Source organism: Sturnira hondurensis, unplaced genomic scaffold, assembly GCF_014824575.4.
Source record: "Sturnira hondurensis isolate 20B ecotype Veracruz unplaced genomic scaffold, ASM1482457v3 Scaffold0011378, whole genome shotgun sequence".
Taxonomy (NCBI): Eukaryota; Metazoa; Chordata; class Mammalia; order Chiroptera; family Phyllostomidae; genus Sturnira; species Sturnira hondurensis.
The window spans coordinates 9113661-9125987 of NW_028084009.1; the positions used below are offsets into that span (position 1 = coordinate 9113661).

Below are 12327 nucleotides of genomic sequence, written 5' to 3' on the forward strand. Positions count from 1 at the left end.
AGTCTCTCGTCCCGTCCACCCATGTCCCCTCGTATCAGGAAGGAGGTTGCAGAGCATGGTGGCAGGACCCCCGTCCCTTTGGTGGTCCCAGCCCACCCCCCGCAGACCCTTCACTGGGATGCTGCCCGTGTGCAGAGAAATGTAGCAAGAGCTGGGACTGGACTCTTCCTCCACTTTCCTGAAACTTCTTTCTTGCTGCCAGGGGCTCACAGGGGTGCACAGCACAGGGCCTGACGCCCACCAGGCTCACGTGGGCCCTGCCAGGTGGGCGCCCACACTTCCCATGGTGCCCTGCAAAGAGCGTTACACATTTCGGGCATTTTGCCTCCTGAGCAGGTCACCATTTATTGAGCCCCTGCTGTGTGGCGGCTGCGAAACTGCACGGAACCCTCGCTGCACACTCCCTCCGCAGCGCCCGCAGCCCTTCCTGGGCTGGCACAGGCCCCACCCTCCACAGTGCGGTCGCTCCCGTGAGCGCCACCCCCCCCCCCCCGCCTGGCGGTGGCAGCTGCGTCCTGGGCTGGTTTCCTGCTCGGTCGCATCCTGAGTGACGCGGCAGTTTGCCTCGGAGCTTTTCCGCGCTCGCCTCTTTGGTGCCCTCACCTCACCTGTTGCTGAGAACTGTTGCCAGCCTGGCCAGGTAGCTCAGTTGGTTAGAGTGTCAGCTACGACGCCAAGGCCGCCAGTTCGATCCCTTGTCGGGGAACATAAAAGGAGCAAGCAATGGATGTAAGAACAAGTGGAATAAGAAACCAAGGTCTCTCTCTCCCTTTCTCTCTCAGATCCATAAACTGAAAAAAAATTCAACGTGAAAGTAATTAGAACTTACGTTTTTTTAAAGGAACACTTTACGTGGCAGGAACCCCCACACGTGGACGGCCTGAGCCCGCACCCCGCTGCCTGGTGTCCCCGAGCCTGCAGCGGCGCCACGCCCTGACGCAGCCACCGTGTGTCTCCGCTCTGCCCTTGGTCTTCCTTGCCTCTCGAGCCGTAGCTGGTTCCTTCTCTCTGCGTCCAGGGCAGTGCAGGCTGCACTTCTCTGCCTGGTGCGGGCGCTGTGGGGCCCTCAGCAGACCCCCCCAGGGCCCTCTTCCAATGGTCATGTGACTTTGCCCTGTCCCCGCCCCAGCACAGGGTGTGGCCACCGCACTGCAGGGGCCCAGGGGTTGAGGGGCCCAGCTGGGTCTCTGCCCCCACACTTCTTTGCTCCTCACTGATCTTCTTGCCGCACCTCCACCACCCCCTCTGTGGGCTTTGCACTGAACTGTGCTCTCTCGAGGGCTTCCTCGCCTCTTGCAGGGTCTGAGCGCCTCCAGTGAGGCTGCTGAGCTCGGCTCTCGTCCAGGCCTCTCGTGGTGGCGACAGCGGGCAGCTCCGACCATTTCTGTGGCGGATGGGGCTGCCAGCGCCCCCTGCCTGAGCCGCTCGGCACACTGCGAGCGCGTCTGGATGCGAGACACACTTCATTCCTTGAAGTAGAATTGCTCCGTTTGCATTTTGAGAGAGAATGGAAGTTGCCGTTGAGAGGTGGTCACATGTGCCCCTCTGCCAGGTGCCAGCACCGTGCCCCCACCTTGGTCACACGCGTGTGTTGGCGGTGTTTGGATGTCTCTGACAGGATGTGTGTAAGATGCCTTAGTGAGCATTTTAAAACTAAGTGGCTTTGAATTCCTTTGGAGAACGGTGTGTCGTATGCTTGTTACGTCCATTCGTGTCTGCACCAGCGATGGGTACGTCTGCGTCTCCCTCTGCCTTCCCTCCGCTTCCCTGAGTCAGCCCCGTGCCCTCCTGCTGGCCGATGCAGTCCCCCGGGATGGGCCTGCCCCCGGGCCTCTGTCGTGCCCTCTCTCGGGGTACCTTGCACCTGCAGGTCTGTCTGGTTGAACTGTTCTTCCAGACCAACAGACAAGGGTGTGCGAGCCTGTCTCTTCCTGTGGCTTCTTTGGAGGGCTCTTTAGTGTGAGAGCCTCTCACAGCCCCTGAAGTGCCTGCTCTAGCGCGTGGTGTGCAGCGGTGCTTGTGACGGGGGGGGGGGGGCGGGGTGCAGCTTCGTTCAATCCTTGGGCACCCACCAGCATTGGTCTGCTGGGGGCAGGGCTGGGTGCACCCAGGAGCAGCACAGACCCCGCAGAACCATCGGGCGGGCCCATGCGCCCTGCAGTACCAGCGCTCTCGGCCCAGGCATCTGCAGCTCTGCACTGTACGTTTCGCCCTGCGTCCCCCTTCTAGGATGCCGAGGAGTGTGACAAGGCCGGGAGTGTGGCCACCTGCCAGGCGGTCATGCGCGCCGTGATTGGCATCGGGATTGAGGAGGAGGACCGGAAGCACACCTGGATGGAAGACGCGGACAGCGTGAGTCTGCCCGACGGGGGCTGGGGTGAAAACCTCTTTGGTCTGCTAGTTTTTGGATGTGGCTGCCGTCAAAAGGAACAGTTTTCAACCCACACTCACACGAAGGGTTGCCTCCGAGCCCCAGCGACCTGCAGAGGGAGCTCCAGACACACGGGGCCCTTTGCTGCCCACCCCGGGGCTCGTGACAGAGCGCACCCTGGAAACCTCTGCTCACAGAGTTTTTGGCTGCTTTGAGACTCTTTCCTGAGAATAGGTTTTCGGAAAAGAGATGGTGGGGCCAGAGTTGATAAACACAGTTAAAGTATTTTACACCTCGCGTGTAGCCCTTGCTTTTTATCCTGAGATGAGTTCAGCCTTACGGAAAAGTAGCAGAACTAGTGAGAATTCACATGCCTTTTGCACAGTCTCCACAGTTTCCACCATGTCACTACACTGCCTCTCCCATCCTCCACGTGGGCATGCACACACGCCCTCGCCTTTTTCTGGACTGAGTGAGTCTTCGCTGCCGTGGCCCTTCACACGTGAACGCTCCAGCGCGTGCTCCTTCAGAGGAGGACACTCGCTCACGCAGCCTCAGCAGCGCCGTTGGGAGCGGGAGCCAGTGGTAACACTGGCTGTGTCCTGTCCAGTAGCTGCTGGGGGCATCCTTGGGTCCCCACGGCCTTGATGGCCCACAGGAGGGCTCTGGTTTGTCACCCCTCTCCAGGGTCTGGCGGCTTTGAGGGGTCCAGCCAGTGATTGTGCAGGCCCCTCAGCCCCGCCCCCACTGTGTCTCCTGCCTCAGGGGCGGCTCTTTGTCTGTGCAGTCCGGGGCTTCCCAGTGGGCCACGCGGGGACATTTGTGCCCTTTGACTCTGACTTGCTCAGGCAGCACCAGTGAGGTTCTCTCTCCTCTTCGTCTCCTCTCAGCTTGTGTTTTGTGGGGGGACACGTGGGGACTTCAGACGCCTCTCTCCTCAGCACACCGACCTGCTGGCGTGCCGGCCCTTTAACAGCATTCTTGGCCCGCAGCATCTGTTGCTGGGGTTTTTGCCAAGTGGAGCTTTTCTGAATGTCCTGTGTTCTGCATCTGATTAGAGCTTGTGAGCAGGAGTCTCAGTGATGAAGAGTGTCCTTCTCTCCCTTGTCCACGTGAGAGTCCACTTCCTCACGTCGGGCGGAACTAGGGACCCTGCGGCCGTCATCTGTGTGGGCTGCACAGCCGTTGTCCAAGCCCCGTGTGCTCTGTGGCCCCAGCACCGGTGCAGTCAGCGTGCGGGACTGGTGGGCTTGAGCACCAGGAGGCTGGCTGGTGGGCTTCCCAGAGGAGGCAGCCATTGATGCAGAAAGTGGCCTCAGGTGGCTTGGGCCCCCCATGTGGAGCCTGCCTGCCTGCCGTCCAGTTCACCCCGAGACAGGAGTCCCTCCTTGGCCCAAGAGGGATGCATTGTGCACCGACACTGGGCTCTGTGCCGGGCGCCGGCTGTCCTGCGTGAGGCTCGCCCCAGCATCCTCTCCACAGGTGGCCCTGCCCATGCGGGCGACTCCGCTGAGTGAGGGAAGCCCACCTGGGGAGACAGGGAGTGCTGCGGTCATCTGCTTTGATTGGGTTTGCCGAGCATGACTTGGCGTTGAAATAAGTGCCACCCTGGCCTTGGAAAGGGAACCCCTGTGTATGCCGTGTGGTGCCCACGTGCTCCTGGCCACACCGCCTCCCCGCCCAGGGCTTCCCTTCTGCACGCAGTTCCAAGCAGAGGGTGTTCTGAGAGAGGGCGCCGTTCTGCTGCTTGGAGGCCAGCGCTGACCCCTGCCCCATGCCCGTCTCTTCCAGTGCGTGGCCCACAGTGCCTTGGAGTGCGCGCGCGCCATCTATGCCTACGCCCTGCAGGTGTTCCCCAGCAAGAAGAGCGTGTGGTTGCGAGCCGCGTACTTCGAGAAGAACCATGGCACCAGGTGCGGTGGGGGGGTTGGTGGCGGGGGGTGAGGGCCTTGCCTGGGGCTTGCCAGGCGGGAGCTGTCCCCGTGGCCCCTTGGAGGATAGGGCCGTTGCTGTCCCACAGTCCAGAGACTGAGGCTCCAGCAGCGTGGTGGCCTCTGGGCCCCGACACACATGGTTTTCGTTTAGGCGGCTCTGGCTTCGGGTTGGGCTGGCTTTGTGCTCCGAGGGGCCCTTGACCGTTTTCTCTAATTGTGCTGTTTAATCGAAAAGCCTTTGGTCGGCCTCCTGGGCCGCAAGTGCTGATTAGAGTAGGTGTTGCAATTTCTGGGGGCGAGGGGGCTCCCGGCCACTGGGCTCGCATCCGCGCACCCTCTGCTCTGTCCCCCGTGCCGGGTGTGGCCAGGCCTCGTGGATTCTGCCAGGACTGCAGCTGGGAGCTCGAGCACTGTCCTTGTCTTTCACGGCACCGTCCTCCTTGGTCTGCCCCGGGCGTCCTCCTCATGGTCTGTCTCCTCGTGCCCCCCGTCCCCTCCTCGCTCCTGCCAGCTGGTCTGTGTTTGGAGTCGACTCCTGGGGCTGTGTTGAAACAGCCATGCTGGCGCACCCTGCACCAGCGCCCGTCGGACAGCCTGTTTGGGAAGAGCCTGGCCTGTTGGCTGGGGCAGCAACTCCCCCCGCCCCCACTCTGGCGCCCGTCCCGTCTGCCTGCATGTCTGGGTGACTAGGGAGTCTCGGTCCCGGTGTCCAGTGCTGCCAGGCTGGCCCACACGCGCCTCACTTGGTCTTGCNTCCTTGGTCTGCCCCGGGCGTCCTCCTCGTGGTCTGTCTCCTCGTGCCCCCCGTCCCCTCCTCGCTCCTGCCAGCTGGTCTGTGTTTGGAGTCGACTCCTGGGGCTGTGTTGAAACAGCCATGCTGGCGCGCCCTGCACCAGCGCCCGTCGGACAGCCTGTTTGGGAAGAGCCTGGCCTGTTGGCTGGGGCAGCAACTCCCCCCGCCCCCACTCTGGCGCCCGTCCCGTCTGCCTGCATGTCTGGGTGACTAGGGAGTCTCGGTCCCGGTGTCCAGTGCTGCCAGGCTGGCCCACACGCGCCTCACTTGGTCTTGCTGCTGAGGTTTGAAGGGGCACCTGTGCCCGGTGGTATGGAAGAGTGGTGGTGGGCTTCACACCTGGCACCCAGGCTGGCGGGCTCCTCGCTCAGTAGTGACCTAAAGTGACTTCCATCCAATGACACGGCCTCTCGGATGCTGGAGGGTGGATCGAGGCCGCAATCTTTATCGGCGGGTCTGCGGTCACAGATGAAAAGGCCTCCTGTCACCTAGGCCATGGCAGTGCCCCTCCCTACGGGGCGCTCGGCTGTAAAAGGGTCTCCTGGCAAGTTCCTCCCTGGGGCTGTGCTCTCCACACAATGCTCTGCTTTGTCGCACCCTCCGCAGGGGCTGGCGTTGGAGCCTTTGTGGGCAGAGGAGACTTCCCCACCCTCCCCGTTGTAAACCTGGTCAATCATTCACAGGCCGGACTTTGGAGCTGCGACTGTCCTGGTGGCCCTGCGCTGCGGCGCTCTGGGTGCCCTGGTGACGGCGGCCCTGTCTTTCAGGGAGTCCCTGGAGGCGCTGCTGCAGAGGGCCGTGGCCCACTGCCCCAAGGCCGAGGTGCTGTGGCTCATGGGCGCCAAGTCCAAGTGGCTGGCAGGCGACGTGCCTGCTGCGAGGAGCATCCTGGCTCTGGCCTTCCAGGTGGGTGTGGCCGGTGGTGCTGTGGGGATGTCCCTGTCCTCAAGCCTCTGGAGGGGGCGTGGTCAGGATGCAGCTGGGGCTTCGGGGTCCCCGCCACTCAGTGTGGCCTCAGGCCCGACACGCAGCGCAGAGCGCCAGTGGGCAGCCCTTCCCAGCAGGGGGAGCGAGCGCAGGGACCGCAGCTCCACCTTGGAGCCAGGCTGCCCTGTCCTGGGAGGGGCCCAGGGCCTGAGCGCAGTGTGCCCTGGGGCCACACGTGGGCCACCTCTCACCTAGACCACAGAGCGGGCAGCCTGTCTCTGCCAGCACAGGTGGTACTGACATGTCACGTGTGCCACCAACACGGTACCGATATGTCACATGTGCCACTGACACACGACATGTGCCGCCAACACGGCAGGATGGGTGCTGGCCAGCAGCACGCAACCCCCTCCCTGTGCACAGAGGGCACACGGAGGCTGGTCTGTGGTCCAGGCTGGCAGGACTGCCCATCATTCCTGAGTAAACCCGTGAGGGGCCGGCCTGGTGCCGGCTGTGCTGTCTGCTCGTCTGACTGAGTCGCTGGGACCCCGCCGCCTGCCCGGCCCTGGTGGTGCTGTGGGTGTGCGGTGGTCCGTGTGCACTCCAGAGGCTCCAGGGGTGCCTCCCACGTGTGTGCTGCCCTCGGGGAAGTTTGTGGCTGTGTCCTGACCTTTGGGAGTACTCTCTGCCCCATCCCCAACGCCCTGGGTACCTTCTGTGCAGCCCAAGTGGATACACTGGGGTGGCCAGTTCCCAGTTGACAGGCTGGGTGTGGTGGATCCCACAGGTAGGACACGAGTGACCCACTCTGACTTTAAGAGGCCGCCCAGGCCCAGGGTCCTAGAGAGGGGGGTCTGTGCTGTGGCCCCGTCCCGAGAGCTGTCCAGGCTGCCCGCCTGCATGGTGGGGCAGCCCACAGACACGCTCCTGGGCTGGGCCCTGCTGGGTGGACTGATCTGCGTGCACGAGGCTGGCATGCTCCCTGGAGGGCTGCTGTCCCTCCATGCCAACCCCCTGACTCTGCTGTGCCCGCCGCCCAGGCCAACCCCAACAGCGAGGAGATCTGGCTGGCGGCTGTGAAGCTGGAGTCCGAGAACAATGAGTACGAGCGTGCCCGGCGGCTGCTGGCCAAGGCGAGGAGCAGTGCCCCCACCGCCCGGGTGAGCAGCATGGCCGGTCCTGTGGTGTGGGGTGGGGGCAGGAGTTCCCTGAGGGGCCAAGATGCTCCCGACTCCATCATCCAGACTCCATAGGGAAACAGGCTCGCGAGCAGGTGCCCGGTCTGGTCCCTCAGCTGCAGGACGGCCGACAAGGCCGGCAAAGTGCAGCAGGACAGACAGCACGGAAGGGGACCTGCTGTGTGACCTTAGGCCTGGGCCTCAGAGGTGCCGCCTAGCCCAGAGCCGGGGGAGTGGCTGTGTGGCTGAGAGGGGGCAGGCGAGGGTGGCCGGCCACCTGACATGCGCCCGCCCGCAGGTGTTCATGAAGTCCGTGAAGCTGGAGTGGGTGCTGGGCAGCACTGAGGCCGCCCAGGAGCTGTGCGAGGAGGCCCTGAGGCACTACGAGGACTTCCCCAAGCTGTGGATGATGAAGGGGCAGATCGAGGAGCAGGCGGGGCTGACGGACAAGGCACGCGAGGCCTACAGCCAGGGGGTGAGCACTGCGTGCCGCGGGCACCGCCGGCCTCTGCGTCCGCGCACCAAGCAGCGCTCTTCCTCCAGGCCCCAGAGTCCTAGCCGCCATGTGCACTGCATGGCTGTGCATGTAGACACACCCTGGGCACACGTGTGTGCACAAGCACAGTCGAGCCCAGTGCGCATGTGCAGAGCCCAGCCAGGCCGGGCCAGGCGTGGTCTCCACGAACCCAGGTGGCCCCACTCTGCTGGGCTGAGGAGTGGCCCCGGCCCCCACAGTCCTCTGGGACTCCCGCCCACCCCCTCCCTCTCTTGCTTGTCTGTCTCTTTTGGCCACAGTTGAAGAAATGTCCCCACTCCACTCCCCTGTGGCTTTTGCTCTCACGGCTAGAGGAGAAGATCGGGCAGCTGACGCGAGCCCGGGCCATTCTGGAGAAGTCTCGCCTGAAGAACCCGAAGAACCCTGCCCTGTGGTGAGTCGGGCCCAGCGCACGCTCCGGGCATGCTCACCTGCCGTGGCTTGTGCCGCTTCTGCACGGTGCTGCCAGCTTGGGCTCCATGGGAGGGTCCAGCCCAGGGGTGGAGGTGGGCCTTCAGGCAGTTTGACCTGTGCCGAGAGGCGGTGTCCAGGGAGCCCTGTGCTGTGATGGGGTCGGGGAGCAGCTCTGGCGGAGGCAGCGGTGACGACAGGCCAAGACCTGGAGGGGCAAGGAGGAGTTTTGGGGGTGTAGGCGGCATGTTGCCCACAGGAAACTGCGTGCGGAGGTGCCTCGCGGGCCCGTGCCTGTCGGGGCTGGGGCACACGGCAGGCAGCCAAGGCGATGCCACAGTGCCGTGCACCAGCAGCCCCTTGTGCTGGTCTGTCATCCCGCCGTCCTTGCACCGAGTGAGGTCTGCGTCTGGGCCCTCGTGCGGCACCGCCGTCCCCCTGCTGTGTGTGGCGGTGTGTCTGCGGACAGTCCCCGATCTCCCTCTCGGGCCTCTGTCCCCAGGTTGGAGTCTGTGAGGCTGGAACACCGTGCGGGGCTGAAGAACATCGCCAACACGCTGATGGCCAAGGCACTGCAGGAGTGCCCCAGCTCCGGTGAGCATGGCGCCGGGGCCCACAGCGCGTGGGCATCCGGGCGAGGGGACACAGTCCCTGTCTCCGCAGCCCCACTCGCCGCCTGGCGTGCCACCCTCCCCCCATTTGCTTTGCTGTGACTGATTCTCCACGGGTCTGTGAGTGACGCCCACGTGGTGCGAACAGGCTTGGAGCGAGATGGGCGTGGAAGTCACCCGTGAGCCCAGCAGTCGGGGGCCATGTCACGCCTTAGCGCTTTCTCGAGAAGGCACGTGGTCTGTGCAGTTTTGTGCCCTGTTTTTAAAGCTGGAAGCTCAGTGGGAATCCCCACTGTCACTGGGCCCTCAAGAGTGTGGGTCTCAGCGGCTTCAGAAAACCCTGAGCGTGGGAGGGTCACCCTCCCCAGACGCTCTGCTTTAACCTGGCCCGTCGTCACCGCGCTGCCGGTTACTCCGCCGCAGTAAATCCTCAGCTGGGAGGCCACCAAGGCGGCAGTGAACGAGGTGTCACTCCCCACCTGGCCACCCCCCGAGAGCTGCCCTTTCTCTGCCTGCAGGGCTGCAGGGTCCCGGGCAGGCACCTGCGGCTTTTGTGGGTCTCCTCCGCACAGGACGCCCCTCAGGCAGCTGTGTGTGGACGGGCATGTGCCGGAGCCCAGGCTGGGGTCTGAGGGCGGCGTCTGTACCTGAACCCCAGGTGTGCTGTGGTCTGAAGCCATCTTCCTCGAGGCCCGGCCCCAGAGGAAGACCAAGAGCGTCGACGCTCTGAAGAAGTGCGAGCACGACCCCCACGTGCTGCTGGCTGTGGCCAAGTAAGTGGGGGTCCCGGGGGGCCACTGTCCTGGGGGCCTGCCGGGCCTCTTACTGGGGTCCTTGGCCGCTCGCTGAGCTCCGCGATGAGGCGCTTCGGCTCTGGTCCGAGCCCACAGGGATGCGGGTCCTGATGGGACGGCTGCTCTGCTGGCCACTGGGTCGTTGGCATGTGCACAGGCCCTGGGTCTCCAGAGGTGACGTGCGACGTGGGCCGACGCGGAGATTGATGTATGAGCAGGGCTCCTTGGGCTGAGAAGGAGATGTTTCCACGGGGCCGGATGGGAGATCAGACTCTCCCTGAGCGGGGCCCGGGAGCCATCGGGCCGGTTTTCAGGGGGCCTGGGGCACCGAGATGCTTGCTGGAGGCCACCCCTTTTGGGCCGCGTGATCTCAAGGGCCTGAGGGGGTCGGCCAGTGACCTCACAGCATGAGCTTGGGTGTTGGCTGCTGGGCCAGGGGCTCCCTGGGGCATGTGTGGTATGGTGTGGTGTCGGGGCAGGAGCTCAGGCTTTGGGGAGATTGAGACTGTGGCCTGTGAGTGCAGGGCCTTGAGAAGGGACAGCCCCTCCTTCTTAGGGGATGACTTCCGACAGAGCAGCTTTGGGATGGGGGCGCGGCTCCCGGGCTGCTGCTCCGGGCTCTCACCTGGGGAAGGCAGTCGGTGTGGCCCAGGAGCTCTCTCGGGCGCTGTGGCCTGAGAGCACCCAGGACGCTCTTGGCCCCCCTTTTTCAGGTCCTGCCAGCACCTCCTTCCATGGCTTTGGGGGCAAGGGCTTTCCACAGGCCCCTGACGCCCTCTTGGCCGGTGAGGACCCCCCCTCCTGGCCTGTGCTTCCGCCTCCCTTGTGACTTGATAGAGCAGCCATAAAACCTCGTAAAAGGCTTTGCTAAAGTAAACAAGTTACTGCACACCATTCCCAGGCTGGTGTGCTGGGTGCCTGCTATCTGGGTTTGTGTTCTTTAAGTCACAGTTTATCTGACACCCAGCAATTAAGAAAGCCACACGGCTTAAAAAACAATCAAGCTATCAGAGTGTAAAACAAGCCCAGCCCATGGCAGACCGGCCAGCCGGCCAGCTGCCTGTGGTGTGAGGTGCTGTCTGCTACCAGGGGCCTCTGGCCAGGAGGGACGCGGCCTGGGTGCAAGGTGGGAGCACGTCCTCCCCACGCTGTCCTCACCATCCTACGGAGGCTCCCAGGGGCCTCCTGTGCAGCCTGGTGCTGGGCGTCCCCCTGCTCCGGCCCCAGTGCCCACGGGGCCCCGGTGGGGCAGGCGCAGCCCACACTCCATTCCCCATCCTAGTCAGGTCGGCTCCCACCTCCGTGTGTTGTCCCAGGTGGATGGGAGGGTGTGCAGGGGTCTGTGGCTTTTGCTCAGTGTGCGGGGCTTTTTAAAATGTTTTATTTATTTATTTTTAGAGGGAGGGCAAGGGAAGGAGAAAGAGTGGGAGAAATATCCATGTGTGGTTGCCTCTCATGTGTCCCCCACTGGGGACCTGGCCTGCAACCCAGGCATGTGCCTTGGCTGGGAATCGAACCAGCAACCCTTTGCTTCACAGGCCCGTGCTCAATCCACTGAGGCACACCAGCCAAGGTTCAGTGTGCGGGTTTTTAAGAGTCCAGTCAGACCCTAGAGGAGCGTGGCTTCAGGGTGCTGCCCGCCCTGGTGTCCAGGTGGCTGGGCCCTTCCTCAGCCTCCAGTGGGAGCCCCAGGGCTCAAGGGGAGAACAGGGCTGGGGCGCCACAGCGGGGCTCGGGGCTCGCACGGCCCCTCGGTGTGGGGAGACACTCACGCGGGCCCCTGCCCACCGCCCCACAGGCTTTTCTGGAGCGAGCGGAAGATCACCAAGGCCAGGGAGTGGTTCCACCGCACCGTGAAGATCGACTCGGACCTGGGGGACGCCTGGGCTCTCTTCTACAAGTTCGAGCTGCAGCACGGCACAGAGGTCTGCACCCGGGGGGTGGGGGGGCCTGGGGGCGGGGCAGCAGTACTCTGCCCACAGCTTCTGGCTCCGCTGCTGGTGTCTGATGACAGTGCCTGAGATGCAGGTGCGGGGCCGCGTCCAGTGGCCTGTTAGCACCTGCTCATGAATTGGCTGCCCAGGGCGCATGGGGCCCCAGGGGTTGTCCTCCAGCCTCAGTGGGCCTGTCTTCCTGGGCCGGAGCCCAGCACGACTTCCCGGGAAGCCTGGTCCTTGGCAGAGCTGGGCTCACAGGGTGGGGTGGCCAGGGTCCCATGAGACGTGCTCCCCGGGCTTCATGTGAGGCGTGGACTCCGGGGCTTGACTCTGCTGGGCATGGGCGTCAGGCCTGCCCCGAGATCGGCGGCCCGGGGGGTGCTGTGGGGGCCGCTCCAGGAGGAGGGATGTGCCCCCTGCCAGGGCCCAGGCTGGGGCTGCACGGTGGGCAGGCGGGAGGAAGGGTCTGGGAGGAGCCCTGTCCTAAGACCCCACGGCCCCCCTCCAGGAGCAGCGGGAGGAGGTGCGGCGGCGCTGCGAGAATGCGGAGCCACGGCACGGGGAGCTGTGGTGCGCCGTGTCCAAGGACATCGCCAACTGGCAGAAGAAGATCGGGGAGGTGCTCGTGCTGGTGGCGGCCCACACCAAGAACGCCTTCTGACTGCGGGCCCTGCCTGTCGGCCCTGCCGCAGGGCCCGGGGCAGCCCGGGGGCTGGGGTGAGAGGGGCCTTGGAGGGGCCCGAGGGGTCTGCCTTGCTCTGCTCTGTGATTAAAGGTGTTCTAGGTGCCCTGCAGGACTGGTGCCCTGCTCTTTCCTCTGGCGCCCCGCGACTCTG

At 64.3% G+C, this 12327-nt stretch overlaps 1 protein-coding gene across 1 annotated transcript in view; it reads left to right on the forward strand.

Moving 5' to 3' along the window:
• Window positions 1-12285, forward strand: part of PRPF6 (pre-mRNA processing factor 6) — a 29748-nt gene extending 17463 nt beyond the window's left edge. The window contains exons 12-22 of the mRNA XM_037060123.1: window positions 2230-2352; window positions 4163-4284; window positions 5866-6004; window positions 7066-7185; window positions 7502-7678; window positions 7999-8132; window positions 8652-8743; window positions 9419-9533; window positions 11353-11479; window positions 12000-12161; window positions 12195-12285. Of these exons, the coding sequence (XP_036916018.1) occupies window positions 2230-2352; window positions 4163-4284; window positions 5866-6004; window positions 7066-7185; window positions 7502-7678; window positions 7999-8132; window positions 8652-8743; window positions 9419-9533; window positions 11353-11479; window positions 12000-12152 (1302 nt within the window). The 3' untranslated portion in view covers window positions 12153-12161; window positions 12195-12285. The remainder of the gene's footprint in view (window positions 1-2229; window positions 2353-4162; window positions 4285-5865; window positions 6005-7065; window positions 7186-7501; window positions 7679-7998; window positions 8133-8651; window positions 8744-9418; window positions 9534-11352; window positions 11480-11999; window positions 12162-12194) is intronic.
• The last annotated feature ends 42 nt before the right edge of the window (window positions 12286-12327 follow it).